At 38.8% G+C, this 20,771-nt stretch overlaps 1 protein-coding gene across 3 annotated transcripts; it reads right to left on the reverse strand.

Annotated features, from left to right (window-relative positions):
• Positions 1 to 1,184: 1,184 nt before the first annotated feature.
• PWP2 (PWP2 small subunit processome component) lies at positions 1,185 to 20,188 on the reverse strand. 3 transcript variants are annotated; one of them, XM_032994496.2, is made up of 21 exons: positions 20,090 to 20,188; positions 19,864 to 19,976; positions 19,016 to 19,110; positions 18,542 to 18,641; positions 17,349 to 17,492; positions 16,765 to 16,900; positions 16,021 to 16,241; positions 15,326 to 15,469; positions 14,483 to 14,553; positions 13,639 to 13,775; positions 12,350 to 12,498; positions 11,579 to 11,726; positions 10,239 to 10,389; positions 9,719 to 9,899; positions 8,609 to 8,756; positions 7,365 to 7,473; positions 6,849 to 6,914; positions 6,267 to 6,485; positions 3,795 to 3,945; positions 2,637 to 2,711; positions 1,185 to 2,461 (listed from the first exon to the last, which is right to left on the reverse strand). In XM_032994496.2, exons 1-21 carry the CDS (start codon positions 20,105 to 20,107, stop codon positions 2,302 to 2,304), a joined length of 2,736 nt encoding a protein of 911 aa, XP_032850387.1. In that variant the 5' UTR covers positions 20,108 to 20,188; the 3' UTR covers positions 1,185 to 2,301. The 3 variants fall into 3 exon arrangements, with proteins under 3 accessions (XP_032850387.1, XP_032850388.1, XP_032850389.1); XM_032994497.2 differs by lacking the exons at positions 19,864 to 19,976; positions 20,090 to 20,188 and adding an exon at positions 19,776 to 19,857; XM_032994498.2 differs by lacking the exons at positions 19,864 to 19,976; positions 20,090 to 20,188 and adding an exon at positions 19,198 to 19,201.
• Between the last annotated feature and the right edge of the window lie 583 nt (positions 20,189 to 20,771).

Raw genomic sequence — 20,771 nt, forward strand, 5'->3', positions numbered from 1 at the left:
GAAACCAAGCTAGATGTAAGAAAGACAGTCCTGTTGAAATACATATAGACATCTATATACAATCAGATCTAATTAAGCTAGGATGCAAGTTTGCTGATGTGGCCTCAACCTGCCCTGGAGGAAGACAGGGAAAAGGTACAGCTTCAGAGCCTCACCCTAGCCCCCACGGGCAAGTGTCAGACACGCAGGTTGTGCCAACAAGCACAAGGCTTAAGCCAAACCTTGGACCTACCAGACTTAAAACCTGAGGTTTAGTTTTCATTATTCTTCCTATGAATATGGAAGGGCCGACTGGAAAATTGTATTGACTTTTGTGTATCACAATATTTGCCTTGATTACCTAAAAGCTTATAGCTCAAGCAAAATGACTAACACAAGCAAACACATCCTCATCTCATATACAAGAACTGGTGATGCTACCCCTCCCTCTCACCTCCTCTCAAGGCTCTTACACTTTGTAAAACATACTTTTTGTGAAGTTTTCATCTTCAGAAATGCTTTGAACCTGAAGAGTAAAATAACTCAGAAATGCATTTCTAAGATGTCATTCTGAAAGGCCACGTTTTCTCCCTATTCTGTGTTTTGTAGTACTGTAACCCCAAGAGACAAAACACTTCAGGATCAAGTTAGCAGTCTTCATGAAACAGCACAACTCCTATTTTACAGAGCACGAAGCTACTGCTGAGACAGTCCCAGAATGACTACAGCCTGTCTGCTATTGGTCATAGTCATATGGTCTTTAAAAAAGCATGCAAAGACAACGTAGATGAAAGACAGTAAAATGGATTAAGAAGTAACAACTATGTTACATGTCAGGTGACACGGTCATGTTTTTCATATTAGCTTAAGCACTTCAGTTTTACAAGGATCCCAAGATGGATTTTTATCTTCTTGGTGTGCTATTTCTTCCCTATCCACCTATGCCTCCCCTTCTACCTAGGGTAGAAAGCCAACTTTCCACCATGGCAGGAGGCAGCAGCAGAGGGGAGAACAATGACAAGCAATTCCAAATCCCATCGTAACACCACAGAGCATCTTCTGCAAACATTGCTCCAGCCCAGCTACACCTTCACACCTCTGAGACCCCAAAACACTGGCACAACCATGAAAATGTTAGGCAAGGGGGCACCAGCAACTGAAGATACTTTTAAACGTTTTATCATAAGAAAAACAATTCACTTTGCTATGTTTTATTTATGTAGCAAGTGCATCTTTATTTCATATACTGAAATTCTACAAACTGACTATACATCTGCTGTATATTTTGGACTTACTTTTTTCTTCAGCAGTTTTAAATATTCATGTCTCCCCTATGCCAAGAGTGGAAAGTGACCAGAAGCACAGAATATGCTAATAACAAAAAAAAAAAAAAATCAGTTCTGGCTCATCATTAATGTTTGCAGTATCTTCATTAACAAAGCCCTTTCAAAATGTAGCTTGAAAGTATTAAAATATGGATATAGTTCTTTGTGTTCAGGACTACTTCACTGTCACAGCCTATTCTCACACCAATTCACAAAAAACAATAAAAAGTTTCAGTTATTAATATGTTAATAAACAACATTTTAAAAAAAGACAATAAAGGGCTTTCATTAGAAAAAGAAATGTTTGTAACATTCTCTTACAGTTTAAGTTACATTACTGAATTGGTAAGTTCCAAACGTTTACTACAGTATCTCAAGATTATTAATTAAACCTCTGCAGAACTTGTACAGCTCAGTAAATTTTCTCCCATGTTCATTGCTATGGGTATATCATTTATCCTCATTATTGAAACTTCATTGGGTTTGAAAGTTACAGAACTAAGAAGAGTGTTGCAGTAGTAGGTACATACTAAAACCAAGTAAAACAACATTTAAAACAAGTTGAGAGTAATACGCAGACCTCCAATTAAGAATTTTTTTAAATGATAAAAGAGTCCAAAGTATGACAAGACTGTATTACAAAACTCACAATTCTTAATCTATGTACAATGCTTTTTAATAAAGAATGCACTTCTTCCAGTCATACTTCTAACTGCATTGATATAAGAATACATTTTTTTTCTTACTTGAAAATCAGGAATAATAAAAAAAATAAATCAATTAATTAAGAAATCATTGCAGTCATTACAGCCAAAGGATACACCAAATATGGCATGGATGGCACTTTGTCTATCCTGTATTTCCCCCACCAACTCACATGTAACTCCATCCATACTGTTAAGACCACCGAAGTTATGCCACTATGAGGGCCACTCATTCTCAGTGAATACCACTGCATAAAATTAGTCTCAGTTTTTCTCCCTCTCATATAGAATAACTAGGAACTAAAATTGTTCTTATGATCTTCTTGCATAAGATAATCATTGTCAGAATCCAAGTTGTCTTCATCTACTGATGTTTCTTCTGCCATGCGCTTCATGCCCCGCTGTTGCGAAATGGCCAACGCATATTTAATATTGTAGATATTCCATTCACAGCTGTAAAAATAAATAGGAACAGGTTAGAAACAAGATTCCATGTTCCTCCTAAAATAAAAACACCTCTAAAAGATGATTTACTCAAAAGTTCTAATACCACACTATCCATCCCCCAAATTACTCCATACTTTGGTGCAGTGCTTTGATTTAAACTTTTCAATATAACAATACATACAGTTTTGAAACATCTTCAAAATGACGTTGGATGCTCTTCTGAAGGAACTGAATCACAGGGAGCAGCTTCACTGACCTTGAATGGAGAAAATGTGCAATTTGGAATACAATTTATATTTACATATGGAAATCTAGAACTATACTCTCAAAATTTTAACAAGCATACATGTTAACTTTTCAACAAGAACGTTTTAAGATAATACTAAACAGACAAAAGTTCTTTGCTTTTGACTCTCCCCTTAATGATTATACGCAATACGAGTAATATATTGCCAGAAATAATTTTTTTTCTAGTGCCAAACTGCAGCTTGAAGAACTAATTCTGCTTGCTGTAGTGATGGCAGTTCCTCCCAGGTACTACAATACTTTCTGAACAAGAAAGTTTGTTTTAAATTGTCCTCTTCTACTTTAACAGCAACAAAAGAAGAAAATTTGTTCCAGCCATTTCAGTAACCAAAACACTGATACCCATGTTGAAGACAAGGAAAGAGTTACACAATCCACTGGTTTCTTAACCTGCAGGACTCATTCTCAGATTACCTCTCACCCTATTTTATATTTGTAAATTTGCCTATTTTTGTTCCTAAAAGTCCATAAACTCTATACTGTGGTTGGGCTGAATATAATTCACAGACCAGGCCCATGTAGTTGTAAAGCATTATGTAGGAAAGCAGAGCACTAACAATCTAGGAGTGCATGCTGTACTCACAAGCTAAGTTATAAAAATGCAGTCAGTACCTGCACATTACCCTTCAGTTATATTTAATATGCATAATTGTTTAATAATACAACTGCCAAAATCCTACTATAACTCTCGAAATCTTTAGGCATTTATCGTTTAAGCAAGCTATGCGAAGTTTTACCTGTAATATTTGAAAAATATTTTTGCAATTTATTCTCACAAATCCTATTATGCATTCCAATTCTATCATACACACTTGTTAGAATCATAGAATCATTTAGGTCGGAAAAGACCTTTAAGATCATCAAGTCCAAACCATAACTTTTACAACTTCTTTGCTAACAGTAAAAATTAAGTAGTTTTTTATTGTATATGCATTATCTAGAATGTCAGTAAACGTTAAGTAAAAACCTTAAACTGACAGGTAAAAAAAATTTTGAAATGCTTGACAGCATTTTGAATTTCACAAGATCTCACCTTGTTTTCAGTTTCTGTCCATGCAGCATGAGCAACTTATGAGCCCAAATAAGATAGAACTCTAAATGACAAGTTATCTCAAATGCAGAGGCCAGGAACTCCAATACTTTCTCCACGTACAGGTCTGGGAGTGATGAGCAGACAACATCAACTGTGCAAAAAGGAAAAAAAGCCCATAGATATCAGAGTTTAATTGCTACTTAGAATAAAGTGAAAGAGACCACAGAAAAGCATAAGGGGAAGGAGAAGAAAGCACTGCCTTGGAAACTATTTTATATTTAATATTGTAGTTCAGGGTAGGGTACCACAGTCTCTCAGGAGGCAGTCTTTCCTCTTTAAGCCTTCCAATCACTACTATATTTAAAAGCAGCTCTCCTTCAAAACTTTTACTTCCACCCTTTCCTCCTCTTTCAGTGTAACTAGACTGTATTGAAGTCTTGTTGCTTCTGACTTCATACAAATTTCTGTATTCAGTGAAACTAGTTATGTGTAATAATCAGAGGCAATAAAGGATACTTGAAAAGATAGCAAAGTCACCTGCTCACAGAGGAATTGTGTGGATGCTGTTAGCAACTGTGCAGCACAAAGAAGCACAGTTTATAAGCACTGAAAATAATCTCACCTGTAACTATGATGACCTCATTGTATATGAAATTCTCTCTCAAAAATAACCAACTCTTATTCTCTGCAGCCATCCCAACTGGCCTATGTAACATTCAACTGTGAAAAGTTTTCCCTTTTCAGGGAAAGACACACATTCATTCTGTTAACAGTGAATTACAACAGCTGAAAGTTCCCTGCCTCATCCTCTACTCCCAAGGTTTTGGCACCTGCCTACTTACCCAGCCTTGCCTGTGTACATGGAGTTTTGGTTAACATCAGTAAGAGAAAACTAAGCTTTGCCAGAGGCAAGCATCATTATGCCAACACAGGTATGCAAAAGACGATTTACCCTGACATGCATAATTATCAGGCTTGCTACCTAGGGAATAAGGTAAGAAAAACCTACAAAGCAGTTGGCTTGCAACACATCTGATTTCAGACTAGTGCATGTTTTGATTAGATAAAAAGAATTTTTATTTGTTACACATGAAACACTGGAAGGAAACAAATACCTTTTACTGCCGTAACAACAGTGAGATAAAGCTAAGAAAATACACTTCAAAGTTACTATGATGGAACTGTTAATGGAGTTGTGAAGTTAAGTAGAATACACTACTGAAAGTTTATTTTTAAGGTCTTGTCTACCATATATACCTAACCAATGTGCACATCAGTTATCAAAATGATAAAGAGTGCCAAAGAATGACTTCAGTAAATGTCCTCCAAAGCTAAGCAACATCTTACCTATTCCTTTTGTTTCTGATATCACAATTGTCAAAGCATCTGTCTCTTGTTACAAAAAGCTTGGCACATAACTAATAATCTGTTTGGTTTGCGTGAACACAGCCCTCTAAGAACCATATTTACATTTGTTTAGAGGGATGAATTTAACAAACACTATAACTAAAGGAACAAAACTCATCAGACCTTCTAAGGGCTGACAGTTGCAGAGTTGCTCTGAATTTTGGCAGTCCAAAGAAAGACTGATTTAAAGAAGTTGGCACAGAGCTTTATCTAGTCCAGTACTGAACATTCCCAAGGATGGAAACTCCACTACCTCCCTTCTCAAATCTGCTGTATTATTTAACCAACTCCAACATATTATTGCTTTTAATATCTAGTTGGAATTTCCCATGTTGCAAGAAGTCTGTTGCCTCTTGTTGTATCATTGTGTAACTCCAAATCTGGTTCTGCCTTCTTCCTAACATCCTGTTAGGCACCTGAAGACAGTAAAATATTCCCCTTCTCTTCTAAAGACTGAACAAATCCAGCTCTCTTAAGATTCCCTTAAGCTGCTGCACACTCTGGCCCTCCAATCATTTTTCAAGCCACCCACCAGATGCTCCGGAGTATCAACGTCTTTCTGGTACTGCTGAGCTCAAAACTAGGCACTATACTCCTGACGTGGTCTCACAACCGCTCAATAAAGAAGACTAATCACTTCCCTCAAACTGCTGACTACTGCTTTGGTAGTACAAGCCCAGTATCCAGTTAACTCCCTTCAAGCAGGCACACTGCTAACTCATGTTAAACTTGTTGTACCCCTCTAACATCAGCTGCTTCTGAGAACTGACATCCAAAACCTCTACCTGCATATTCAGACCTGATCAAATTCCATGTTCAAAAGTCACTAGATGAGCGTGCAGTAGACTTAACATGAGAACATAAGTTAACACTGAAAAGTTTACTTTTTTACAAAAGACCATTCCTTCCTCTTTAGTTTTCAGCTACAGGAGAAAGTCCTTAAATATCAATGTTATGCTCTGCCCAGCCCAATAGCTAAACTCTGACCTTTACAACTCAACATATTTGGTTTACATATCTCTCCTTACAGCTAGCTCAGCCAAATTTCATGGATGATCTACTCACCTTCATTGCTAGGTACAGCCTCTATGACCTCCTGAATTAATTTCTTTTCATTCAGCTTAAAAGCCATGATGATAGCCATAGTGTATTCCTTCTGATGCAGTGTTTTGTGTATATTGCTGGGTGTGACATCAATATCCAGCTCAAAAGGATCAAAAATTAGCCCAGAGTCCAGTGAATAGATCAGAAGGCCCTCTGTGGTGGTGGCTGCCCAGCTTCGCCCTAGGGGAGAAGTAACAATATTTAAGAACAAAACTGTGTTGTCTAAGATAGAAACAGAAGAGTAATGGTAAACAAATGACTCTTCACTGTTTACAAGTAGTGGGTAAGACAAAGCCATGCATCATTGCTGGACCTGTCAGCAATGACAATGCTTGTAAAAAATAACAGCTGAAAGTGATGTACGCTTAAGTTTCCTAATTATCCACTGCATAGGAAACGAGACTACAAACCTACCAGCACTGTGTAATATCTGGAGAGACCACCTCCCAGGCATTTCTACTCCATTACTACTCCTCCAGCGGGTTTCTATTTTGCTTGGTTTATATGGAATAAAGAAATCCTACATTAATTGTCAATACTTACCTGTAGGACAGAATCGCAGGCAAGTGACTCTTATTTCTGGCTTAAAGTGTCGATAACTCATGTCACCTGAAAGAGAAGTTTAGATGTGATTTAATATATTCACCAAAAGTTCACGATCTAGCTATCAACTCAACTATGCTGTTATCATTATGCTGAAAAACAACACAAAGCATGACAAAACCTGGCAGAATTAAAGACAGGGTAAGGAGCACTCCAAATCCAAGAGATCCTACAGCTAAAAGTGATGGGACTGAATTTCACTCTTTGAAAATTAAACCAGGACTGCTGAGTTCCGTATACAGGAGACCACAGTATCTCCTCCTCCCTGTTACTTCTACTGTGCAACAGGACCCACCATCAGCTGAATACTGGAGTAACAACAGATCCCTGTGGCTACAGAACATTCAGGTAACCCTAATTTTAAAAGTGTCTGAACAATTCAAACCCTTCTTATCTGCATCAAAGGTTCTGAGCCACATAAAACTAGTAACAAGACGGCAAAGACAAAACCCGTACCTCTTTTTACTCCAGGAAGAGGAATGGCAACACCATCTTCACCTCCTGCCCCGTCATCAATCAGAGCCATGCTGCCAAATTCAGTCATTTTTCTCCGATCTAAGTACTCCTAGAAAATCATATTAAGTTCCATTCATTGCACTGATTCTCCTCTTAAACATCTGCAGTGATTGAAATTTCTCCCTAATATTCAGGAGTTATCTAGTGATTATTTCTCTGCACTTTCTTCCAAAAGCTTCTCCAAAATCATGGAAAAAAACAACAATTTCACAACAGCAGGCTACCGTGTCCAACCACAGATAAGAATCAGGCTGCTTTAAGGCCTCAGAACAACACAAGTCAGGTTAGACAGTGGTTTTATATTATTATAATGTTGTTCTATTTAAGAAATGCACTATTTCCTCACATACAGCCCTACTCTCTCACCCCTTTAAGTTCCATAACTGCACTGTAAGGGCTGTGTAGCCAGACAGCTATGCAAATTATGTTTTAGGGAACTCCCTTTCCCTCATTTTTAAACACCCATCCCCCTCCAGGATTCTTTTCCAGCTGGCTCACTTCTGGTATCCTTTTAAGCCACATGTTGAGCTATGGTAGCACAGAGGGCAACAGAGAAATGAAGGCTGCTTCACAAACCCCTGTTAGATGTCAAACAAATATTCCTGGAACCACAATCAAATACAGCCCAACATGAACACTGGAACAATCATAATTCCTCCAGCTAAAGGGATGTTAAAAAGGGTTACTGGAATTTTTTTTCTTTCTGATGCTTTTCATCATTCACTTTACTTTTAAAGGAATTTAATTTTGCATTTGGCAATATTCAGAAACTGAGACTGTAAAGGTTGGTAATGTTTTTCTGTGTCCACAATAAAATCCTTCATTTCTTTGCTAACACAAGCAACTGACACCCAGGGAAAGTTAGCTTAGTACAAAATTTTGATAATTCAAATTTTCCCTTCCATTTTAATTTAAGTGCCAACTGACAACTATGCTTAAGAGTTCTGCTCATTCAGTACAAACACACCGCAATCTGGCAGAACTTTAGTTAGCTGAGTGTCAGGAATTATTTGTGTTTTCTGACAAACATTTCCTAACCACTCTCCCTCTCCTGCACAAAACCAAGAAAATGAACCTGTTTTTAACAAAACCTTCATGAATAACCATTTAATGAGATGTTATACCAAAACCAAAGTCTTGCAGGGGTGGTGGAATGAAAAAACTTGACTCCTGTGGTCACTTACCTCCATTGCATCTAAAGAAAAGTTGCAAGAGATTTCAAACTTTTTCATAAGAATCTGTTCCTTGACATTATATATACAGACAAATTTTGACAATCCACCTGCCAGAATAGACTGACCATCTGCCGAGTAACACAGAGTAGTAAAAGATCTAGCAAAGAAAAAGAGAAAGTAGTTAATTTCACTGCAACATCCAATCTAGAAGATGTAAATACAGTGTAAAGACACAGAAGAATAACCACTCCATGGAAAAAGTGGAGATCTTCATTCAAATATGTACTTAACATACAAAAGTGTTTACCACAAGCGAGTACTTGGTGCCTTATTATGAATCACAAACAATTTAGAACTTCAACAGCTTTAAGTACTTCCATACTTCTGATTCTGAGTCACAGCTCAACGAATGAACTCTTAACTACACCCTGCGCAACACTAAGGATGGTCAGAAGAGCTACAGAAAAAACAATGTCATGGCATGCTTTAAAGAGATGGTTAAAAGCTCATCACCAAAAAAATACTTTTTTTAATTCTCCAAAGTCATTGCTTCCTCTTTTTAATTTTGTTTCAAGTGGGGGCAATATGGAAAGAAAAGTGAAGCTCAAGGGAGAAAGAGAAGAATGAAACACATGACTTCTACATAACAATTTTTGACAGCACACAAATTCAACTTGCCTTTAAACATACTTCATATGCATAGTAATGTGTACTAAAACTCATAGTGTATTTATATTTTTTAAAAAAAAGTAACTGTTTCTACACACTAATGGTTACATACCACTACCTACCTAACAAGATGTCCACTTAAGAACCTACCACATTCAGCAAACTAACAACTTGTCATGAGAAGCTTAGTATGATGCTGGCTACCCACGTTTATAACTGATGAAAAAGAAGACATGCTCAGAATGATGCTGGCCAGTGGCTGAACACAGGAAAAGACAAAAAGGATCCATCTAGATGTCAATTCAGGCAGTCTTTGAAAATACAACACCAGAATCAAAATATTTCGACAGCAGAGGCACTCTTAAATCTTCATGTTAAAACCAAATGGAAAGAAACCATTCAAAAGCAGCCAGTGTGCCCCCTCTTTTCACTGCAGTCTCATTTACTTACTTTCCCTTGGCTGCCTGTTTGGCAGTTATTTTATCAAGCTCCTTCCTTCCCATCTGAAGATCATGCTTTCCCTCAATTGAGCCAGTCTGCACTGCATTTTCATGATCCCAAAATGTTATCTGTCCATTCAAAGCAGCAACTGCAAGCTCCTTGCCATCAGGACGGAAAACAACAACAAGAACTGCAAAGAATTTAATTAACAGTTAAAAACAGAGTCAGATTTTTTTCTAAGAAAATACCCTACATTTTTCTAGGATCTTATCTCAACTACCAGAAGCAGCTTAAGAGTAACAAGTATGACTGTACTTCTTCGCTGGACAACATATAAATGTTCAGCTAATTATAAAGCTAGAGCTAGTATTAAATAAAAGTTTTCCTGCACTGTTATCCAAGTAGTATAGAAACCTATCTCAACTTTTGGTTTTCATTATCAAGAATGAGTCTTTGAGATGTTCTGTTATTCATCCATGAAATATTTTTGACAATACTTTTGTATTTGATATGATGAAATAAAAGTTACCATCTGAGTTCAGTATTAGTGTCTCCTTAGTTCTCCAGCTGTCTAACATATCCCATAACTTGACAGTTTTATCCCAAGAGGCACTAGCTAGAACACACTTCATTGGGTTAAATGATAAACTGCTGATGGGGCCCTCATGACCTGATAAGACCTAATAAAAGAAGAAAAGATAACGTGGAATTAGGCAAAAGAAAATGAAATTCATGTAGTCTGCATTCATTAAACTCTAAATACAACAATGAAACCATGCCTAACTTGTCCATACATGCTTGAGGTCACTTTTGGATACGTGGCATGACACACACCACTGATTCTCAACTTTTTATTTTCACAAGTTTTAAAAAAATTCACTGAAGTGTTACCACTGCATAGGCATCTACAACCACTCTTATGTATGCACATAGTCTCTTTAGAGACCAAAACCTAGGAATACGGTGCCCTTTTTTCCCCTCTCTTATCAGGGCAATCAGACCAGCTGTGAAAATGCAAGTCATTGCTCTGAGAATTGAGTATGTCTGCGGCTGAAAACTTTTAAAGAAAAAACACTAATAAAAACTGTCAATAAGAGTAACACAGATTTTTATAGCATGGAGCTTCTACTCCTCTCAAAAGAAATCAGGGACAGAAACAACTCAAACCTCTGGAGATCCACTCAAGTATATGCTGAGTTACTACAGTGATCTGTATTCAATAACTAGGCCAAATTAAATACATGAATCACCGAGTTCATCTACTTATACAAGATGCACAATAATGCTTAAGAATTGAAAATAATAAGAGAGTTTGATTTGCTTAGAAGTACTGTGTCCCTCCTCTATTACATCTACTCTGAAGAGAATGCATTTCAAATTAGCAGCAAGGTAGTGGGGGTTTAACTTAATAGTTTTCTCGCCCTACATGATAAAAACCTTCTACTCAAGAAATCTTGCCCTTGCTCTGGTCCAGCAAAACTGTCCATGGAATCTGTATCAATCTTAGGACAGCACCTACAGTTTCTTCATTACCTGCAGAAAATATGTGGAAAAGAACATCTATGAACAACTACTGGAGGAAAGACTCTCATGTCAGTGTGTTAGCTCAGCAACACTGGTGTTATTCCATCAGTTGGAAAGAGCACATTACTCAAAAATTCTAAAAACTATTTCCCACACAAACCCAGGATAGCCTCCATGATATAAATCAAAAATTGCTGAGAGTAACATAGTGCAGCTCCAGCTCTTGAATGTAACAAAACACTTCGTGTTGTATTAAAACCCTCCGACTAATCCCAAAGTTACTTAGTGTCATCACGATTTATATGACGTGTTGAATTCAAGTCCTCCAACACTGTAGGTCCTTACATCTAGCAGCCTCCCACTCTGCATTGACCAGATGAATATTTCAAAGGAATCCTGGGAACCAGCTGACACAATCTCACCACTGGAGTCCACAGCTAAACAAGAGAACTGACTTGGTCGTGGAGATGTAAAGGTACGGAAATTGCGGTATCTGTTGTAAAAGTGAAAATAAATTATGAGAACATTTTAGGTAGACTTAAACATGTGTTTTACAAACGTATTTTAAAAAGGATTTCATTTTACTTGTAAAAGTCTAAGTTAACTACAGAAAAAATATTCTTTGTATAAAATTAGATGCAATACCTCAGCATGATTCCAAGATTCAAAAAGGTATTAACAACTCTGCAGAAATAACAGCCAAGAATACTCAAACAGAAGAGCCTTCTTCTATATCATATGTCCATTCTTTAGAAAACACAGGCTTGTTTACACATCCAGTTCTGTACACAGTTGTATTATAATGGCTGAACTACTAAAACTATGACAAACGTTGTTAGACAGGTGCCTTCTCCCCATTTGAGTAGTAGAGCCAGACAATGATCTTACTGGATTTCCAGCTTCCCTGAGAAAAGTTCTTCCAGACTTTTCTTCACAGAAACTGGATGGAGTGACAGGATTACTGTCTAAATTTGAATCAAAGGCTGAACCAAAAATCAGTGAAGCAGTTGTCGCATTGTGCAATTTCAACGTGAAACAAGCAATCAGCAGTTTGCTGTATTTTGGGGAGTGAAAGCTGAAGACTAAACAAGACAAAATGGCTTTATGAAGAGTTACCTGTGCAGATCAAAGGCACGCACAGTTCCATCTAGGGAAGCACTCAAAATGACGTAACCATTGGAAGTGAAAGTTACAGCAGTTACACCACTGGTGTGTTCTGTAAAAGTGACAAAACAAAAGCTGCTCGAAGTGTTCCACACTTTCACCTGCAAGATAGACAAGAAAAGCCTTTTTAGAATCTCCATCATCCATCAGTTCAAGGAACAAGTAAGCATAAGGCAGCAGCAAAAGAGTAAAGTTAGGAACAGAACTCCGCAATAGCATAAAGGACTTTCAATGCTACCAGTAAGGAATTCTGTGAAAGTGAGGCAAACAGGCCACTTCTTATCATTAAACCCCTAAAGACACCTATACAACATGAAAACTAAGCAGAGATAGACAAAAAAATTTTGAAACAAAGTTAATTTTCAAGGAAAGCTACAGCTCTGTGAGCATCTTGGGCTCCCAAGCTTTGTACTGTCCACGGATAAGACAACTGTCAAATTCAAAACCAACTGTGAAGTCATTTCAGAAGTTACAACTGAGATGGTATTTCAATCTTTTTTTTCCAAACAAAAATGTTATGCATTTAGCTATCTCCAGTTTGAGACTTCTGGGGTTTGGCCTATTTTGAATCCAAATGGCAAAAACCATTAAGCGGCAGGTCTTTTTTCTGACATTCAGAAGTTCTGATAGGAAATAAGATACTATCTTTGTCCCACTTACTTGCTAAGAGCTTGTGGAATTACTCTACAAAATATCTTTAAAAAAAAAAAAAGTACCTGTACATGTAGTCTATCATTTCAATATAAGTCACCCATGAGAAGCTAATTTTTCTTTCAGATAACAAGCTTCTGTAATGGTACATTTCAGAAAACTGCTTAGGAATTGCATTTTTATAAATAATCTGAAATTAATTTCACATCAAAATCAATTATTAAAACAGCATGAATTTGGGTGACTGAAGTTCATTAATCCCAAACCATCATGGAACCACCACAAGCATATATAAATTAACATTTGATGAATTAGATCTCTGTTTTTATGGCATGTATAATAATTAAAAAAATCTTCTGCTAAAAGCGTGATACAGTTGGCAGAGGATACCCATAATAATAAAATCAAAATATGCTCTGGAGAGAAAAATCAAAACATTTAAGAAAAGTGAGGACAAAAAAATTACATAAAAATATATTGTCTTTATATAAAGAAAAATATTTATCAGTTACAGTAACAGAGCTTTCCACATAAAATGGAAATTCAAGCTGCTTACTATGTTATTATTTCAGTAATACTGCCTCACTTACTTTCCCATCTTCCCCTCCAGTTACTATGTATTGTCCATCTGGAGAATACGCTAATGAAACCATGCTGTTGAAATGTCCCTGCTGTTTCAGCACGTAGGACTCACTCTGCCATTCCCACACCAGGAGCTGACCCAAACCTGTAAACACATGGGAAGGATTAATCAGAATTATGAATACAATGACCCTGCAAATGCAAGCCACAAAACATAACTACAGGCAACGTTGAAAAAAATAAAAAAAGTCAACACAGATAGCTTGCACTATGCAGCTATGAATCCTAATAAAAGCCCTTTCCCTTTTCTAAGTTCAAGGTAACTTTCCTCAACAATCAGGAGCTGTCACTTGGATTAACATTCTCAATACTACAACAGCAGTGCTATCAACCAGATGACAAATGATCTGGAAGAAAAGCAGGGCTGCATATAAAGGTGTAATCTTGGTTACCATGCAAAACACTCTGGACTGGGTAGGGATGCTGGAACACCAGGCAGCTTTGTAAAACGGCACGTGCGACAAGCAGCAAAGGAAGAGAGAATGAGCCCAGAACGAAAGCCCATTATGAACTACAAGGCATATGGGCTTTATCTTAAATCTGCTAGAGTTTTTATAAATGAAACACGTATTTTTTTCCTTTGTCAACAAAATATTTTCCTGAATCACAAGAATTCTGTCAGGAGAAATTGATTAGGAATACTTGCTTTACTATATCTAGACACTACAGAAATGAGACTATAAATTATTAACAGAACTTTATCATTTGGAGTCAAGACAAGAAAGAGGAACTTGGGCTTGCATCCCCACAACATTGCTCATTTCTCTATGAATACAGACAAAATTTACAAACCTGAACATCCAAAGGCAATCCAGTCACCGGTACAGTTGATAGAAATAGAAGCTATCCTTTGGTCTGAAATACTGAAGGAAAAGAATTACCCAATAAAGAAACTTGCGTTTTCATACCTTGTGTGAAAACACTTCAAATCTAGGGTTTATTACCTCTGCTCAAGAAAGTTCTTTGATTACTTTACTGAACTTCTGTATCACTGTAACACCAAAAGCCGCATATAAATTCTTTTATTATACTAAAAAATATCTAATAGACAATACTGCCTTATTTGGAACGCAGACAGAGTATCTACATCCCAAACAAAGATGTACTTGCCAGGAGAGAATAAAACTCCCCACATGTGAGGAAAAAGAACCAATTTTTCATACAGGTAAATGATGCGTTCTTTAGCTAGCATCATTCTAGTTTTATTTTTAAAATCAGAGACAATTTTCAGATTGTAAAATAATAATAATTTTGCATATGTAGAACTTTTTTTTTTTTTCAGATATTGCCTTTATTTTGTTCAAACAAGCTGAAAACATAGAGCCCGTAGCACTGAAGAAATCTATAGCCAACAACTAACTACTCAGGAGTTCCACATTCACGCTTCACTTTTCCATAAGCTACAGAATGGAGTCATATGGTATGTATTACATAAGTCTAACAACGGTTCTGCCTTTCCAGAAATCACAATACTAAATAGATATTCATGTTTTAAGATTTCTGTACTCTGATTATTCATCTTTCACTTCTAAGCATTCAGTCAAACAAGCAATAACACTGCTTCCCCCTCCCCCCCAACATACCCCCACCACCATGAAACCAAACCAAAAAACAACCACCACCCGATGACCTTACCTCAAGGAGTGGATCAGATTGAAATCTGGAAGCTCATGGAGATGAAAGATTCCAGAGGCAAAACCAGTAACTAAAAGGTGTGTTTTCTTGTGGTAGGCTGCAGATGTCAGGTTATTAAAATCTCCCTCTTTATTGAAAAAATACCTGGCATCAAAGAAATAAGAAACAAACTGGATGCTACACTTCTCCAAGCAAAGCTAAATGATGCAACCATCTTAAAACTCAATTATTCTTTGTAAGCCACATCTCCTTTGATGTAAACAGATAGGGAGATCTTTCAAGAAGGCACCTCCAAGTAGTTCACCAAAGAGGCTGATGAGCTTTCTTTATCAAACATTGCTGTCATTTGTTGAGTCAACCACTCTCTTCTTGCAAGAACTCAGCCTCTAGGCTTAGAGATACTGTACTGAAGATCTAATTACACTTTCTGAGTTTCAAACAATAACATGTACACCATAAGTCACTATTATGTTATTAAAATTACACTGACTTCTTATTCTGAAGGTGAAGGGTATTGCCATTCATATAGTCAAGACAAACACATGTTCTACCAAGACTATTTAAAATGGGATCTATAATAAGTTTCTAAACCCTGGGCAGTTTTACAGTGCTCTGACTGAGTGCTGAAGGGTGAAAAAAGCCCAATATAGTAAATCCCTAACAATTCTGCCTTTGGAAAACTGAAAATCACTTACTTTGCAACACGTGAATATTTAACCTTATGTCTAGTCTCTTGTTCATTTGGATTGGTTTTTCCATGAATTTCTTCACCCTTCGGCTCTTCAAGAAACTCTTCATCATTTTCTTCTGCATGCTTTTTTGTAGCTGCATCTTTAGGGGGCATGGGCTTCAAGCCATCGAGCTCTGTATCACACTGCCACACACAGAGAGCTGCATCCTGGCTAATTGTGTATAGCTAGAATACAAACACACAAACATACGATTATTGTGTAATACCTGTGTTCTGTACTCTGCTGACTTGTTATGAATATAGAGTTGCAGAAGGGTTAGCAAGTCTGAACTCTATCATTAGAATAAGAAGTTACTTAGTCCTCTAGAATTCGCAGTACTTTGATCTGGAAAATTCACTTGTCCTGAGAATTGGAGATTTACTTTACCACTTTACCTCAGATAATTTTTGAACAGACCTAATGCAATTTGATTACTAGTTGGCATTAGAGCCAAATAGTTATTTTATATTTACAATTATAACTTTTTTTGTGGAGCATTTTAAAATAACTATCTTTCTAAAGTTGATTTCTTCAGATGTTCACAGAACTGCAAACTCGCAATCACAGCAGGAGTCAAGAGCCATATTATTTATATATTTTTTAAATTCTAAGGTATTATCAAAATAGTCAGCATCTTTACCTACAGATAAGATTCTGCTTCAACTAATTTAATACTAAAATTCAAGAATATTGTGTGATTATACATACATCTAGACTGTTCTCTTCAAAGAAGCAGGCCACTATTATATCCTTATGCCCTCCAAGTGAGTAGTAGATCAAGTTTGCCCATCGTTCTGCTCCAAACACCCATGTAGACATGTCCTTGCTCCCTACTGCAAAACATCTACAAAAGAAAAGGCAATTTGAATTAGAACAGTGGTTCACAAAACCCTTTGCTGGGTGAACATTCTGAGCCGGAAGACAGCAGTCATCACTTTAAAAGTAATTGTACTCATAACAGCTGTAAACTGAGTTTGGCAACTCTAACAGAAGTAGAGAGGATTAAGTAGATTCAAAAGGCCAACCATGCTTACGTTCCTAAGGTATGTTCCTTACAGGGATAAGTAGGTACTTTCAAGCAAGAATACCTTGTTGATCCCGAATACATGTATATATTATGCTTTCTAGTCTACCTAATTACAATATTTTTAAAAATCGAGATAGAATGAGAAACAGAAGAGCCAAAAAGAATTTTTAAAGCTAGTACAAAACTTCCAAGAAAATGGACTACAGCATGCATACAAATATTAACAATGTGAGCAGGCAGACAGTGCTTTAGGTTAACAACTCACTTGGAATCATCAGTCCAGTCAATACAAGTTGTTTCATCATATGGACCGTAGTAAGTTTTGTCCAGAACAAATGCATTAAATTCTCGTTTCTTCCCAGGAGCATGGTACATAAGAGCAACATTGTCTTTTGTAATCACAAATTTCCTGTCATATGGGGGGGGGAGGAAGCATAATTGCACACAAAGCTGTTAAAGCAAACAATTGTTCAGTACAGTCTGCAACACAACAAAATGAAACAATGTTAAAAAGGTTTCTGAGTTATTGAAATTATAAATATGGAATTTTTTTAATTAAAAACAAAAAAAATCATTTGCTGATTGATATTATCCCCCAACTTCATGAATGTAGGTATACCTTACACATTATAAGACAGAAAACCTTCAGTAAAAACCACCTAATAATTAAATATTGATTCTTTAATTCTCACAAAGGAAGGAAAAAGTTTAAACATTCAAAACAGAATATTCTATTTCAACCTCTGTTCACCTCCATATATTGGTCATTTTCAAAACACAAAGCACCTCCACCCCTGTTACACATATCCTCTAATCTGGTCCCTGGTGCCAGTATATTTGCCTAATACAGAACCGCGACTCCAACTTTCAAACAAAAACTCATTCATAGTCACTTTAAGTCAATCAAAAGGGAAACTCCATACTTTTTCCTCGCACCCTTCTGGCGCTTCTAACATTGATGTCACCACACTCTGGATCGGTGACCATGCAGTTAAAGTATAGAGGACATAAGATGAAGCATTCCATTCAGAGAACTCTCTCTTTCAGCAGCACAGCTGTTTAAGACTAACCCAAGTCAGCAGTGAAACTGCACCGCCACGAGTGTCATCATGCAACTCTGCCGCACTGACTGTGCCCCCCCCATGTGCACTATCACCTTACCTGTGATATGTAAGAACAGTTAAGACTCACAGCAAATCTATGTTTTTAAGAGTTCCACTATAGACAGATAACATCTGTGACAGGCATCTCTCTAGCTAGCATCTGTTTCCAAGGCTTTGCTTTTCGTCTTTTATCCCCTCTTGACTTTACATATAAAGTGACCCTGATCAGCTCAAAATCTCCCCTACATTAATCAACAGGCATCATCCCCAGATTGGTCAGAATGTCTTAATAATTACAACTAGTTTATACAACAACTTTCTGTGGTTTTATTCTAAACATACATGTTTTACATACTTGCCATCAGGGGAAAAGCTGACACTGTGAACTGGCTTGTGAAAATAAAATTGATGTATCACACATTTACCAATCAAACTGACAAGCAAGGCAGCTCCCTCTGTAAAGGAAAAAAAAAATGATAATGGAAGTAATCAGTTTCTAAAGAAATCATAACCCTAGCAAGCTCAGTTTCTTTCCTTAAAGAGGGAGGAAGAAAACAAACAAAAACCTCCACAGAATCTTTTCAAGATAGTGCTTAATATTATTAAGAAAAATACAATCAAAATTACAAGTCAACTTTCTAAATTCTGTAAATAAGTTATTTTTAAGTTCTGTAAATAGACATCTTTCCTTGAAATTCTAACATAATTTTCAAAGCAGAGCATTTCTAATTCGTGTTAAGGTTGAATACCTAGCAATACAGACTTTCTCCCTCAGCCTGTATTTTTATTTCATTCTTTTATAAAACAAACGCCTCCTTTATGAAAATACCTTCATCAATTAGTATGGCAAGATTTCCATCTGGAGAGAGCCCCACACACACAATATTAAGCCGTGTAGCCAATGGGAATGTCTCACACTTATTACTGCAAGAAAAAGATAAAACAGTAAATTGTGTACAAGGATGTAGAAATAACAGCCATCTTCAGTATTAATGAAATATAGTTTGATACCTATGTTAAAGCCACTGAATCAACTTAAATGCAAAACCCCCAGGAGCTTCTTTAGCTGCCACAATCCCATAAACACCAACTACGTTAAGAGATGGGCTCCTGACCAGAGTAGCTGCACAACGAGCATCCATCACAACTCCGGCCTACGGGAAAAGGCAAGTGACAGTCTAGGCTTTGCCATATACAAGAGACAGTACAAGACGGAAGCACGCAAAGAAACCATATGACTAAATCAAATGCAAACTATTCCCCCCCCCCCTTTTGTTTCTAAAACACATCTTTATACCTTTCTTATGCTGTTCCGCCGACAGACCTACGTACAGATAATCTGCACCGTGCAACACCTCAATATTCTACTAGGCAGGCTCCTACCTTTTAACGCTAAGCCGGAACGTTCTCAGGGTATTTCAGATGGCAAATTATTCTCAAGACCCCCAGCCCGTGCCAGCTGCACCCCCACGCCACCCACACACTCTGGACAACGCGGACCCGGTTGCCGCCGTGCACCCCCTGGGGTCGGGCTCCACAACCTCCCGTGAGCTTCACACACCCCCCCCCCCAAAACGTGCTGGCAGTACCAGGGCGGCCCAGGCCGGGGCTGGCGGAGCGCTAGGCCGGCGACCCGAGGGGGGGAAGGAGATGGCAGACGCGCTGGGGCTCGCTTACTTCTTCAGGTCGAAGACGGAGATCCTGTTCCCAACGGGGCTGATAAGGGCGCTGCCGTCGCGGGTGAAGCTGAGGTTCCCGCGGCGGTACACGGTGCCCAGCAGGCCCGAGAACTGCGAGGGGAATAAGGAGACGGAAAAAAGAAGCGGGGTGAAGCGGTCAGAGGAGCAGGGGAAGGGCGGCAGGGGCCGCCGTCCCAGGGGGGCGGCTGCCACCGAGCACTCACCCGGTACGCGAACTTCATGGCGGCGGCCCCACGTGGGGAGCGCGCGGAGCTCCCGCCGCCACGCACAGCCACCGAGCAACGGCAGCGCAGCGGCCGCCCCGCGCATGCGCCCGGGAAGGGGGCGGAGCCGGAGCCGTGACAGAGAAGCGGTGGGAAGCCGCTGTCGGGCGGGGAGAGCGCGGCGGGGGCCGGCCGGGCCCGCCCTCTCTCCCTCCCCTCCCCTCCCCTCCCCTCCCCTCCCCTCCCCTCCCCTCCCCTCCCCTCCCCTCCCCTCCCCTCCCCTCCCCTCCCCTCCCTCCGGCGGAACGGGGCGGGGCGCGGCGGCAGACCGGCGGGCCCCACGGTGAAGCCGCTTCGGTACAACCGGTCTCCCCTTCTGCGCATGCGCGCCTCGGCAGGGCCCGCGCTCGCTGGGGCAGCTGCTCCCGCCTCCCCTCAGCGCTGCTGCAGCAGCCAGCGGCGGGACACGCGTGTCCGTGTCCTTCGCTGGTGGCAGCGGGGCCACTCGGAACCTGAGCGGCAGCAGCCCTGACGCGGCTCCCCGGCGGAGGCAGAAAGTGGCAACCCCGTGCCGATATCCGAAGACCACGCTTTAGGCCGCTATCTTAAATAGGACCCCTCCTTTTGAGTTTAGAAAATATTTTCCTGTTTCATCGATTTTGGCTAAGGCTACTTTAACAAT

Source organism: Tyto alba, unplaced genomic scaffold (genome assembly GCF_018691265.1).
Source record: "Tyto alba isolate M040663 unplaced genomic scaffold, T.alba_DEE_v4.0 Super-Scaffold_14, whole genome shotgun sequence".
Classification (NCBI taxonomy): domain Eukaryota; kingdom Metazoa; phylum Chordata; class Aves; order Strigiformes; family Tytonidae; genus Tyto; species Tyto alba.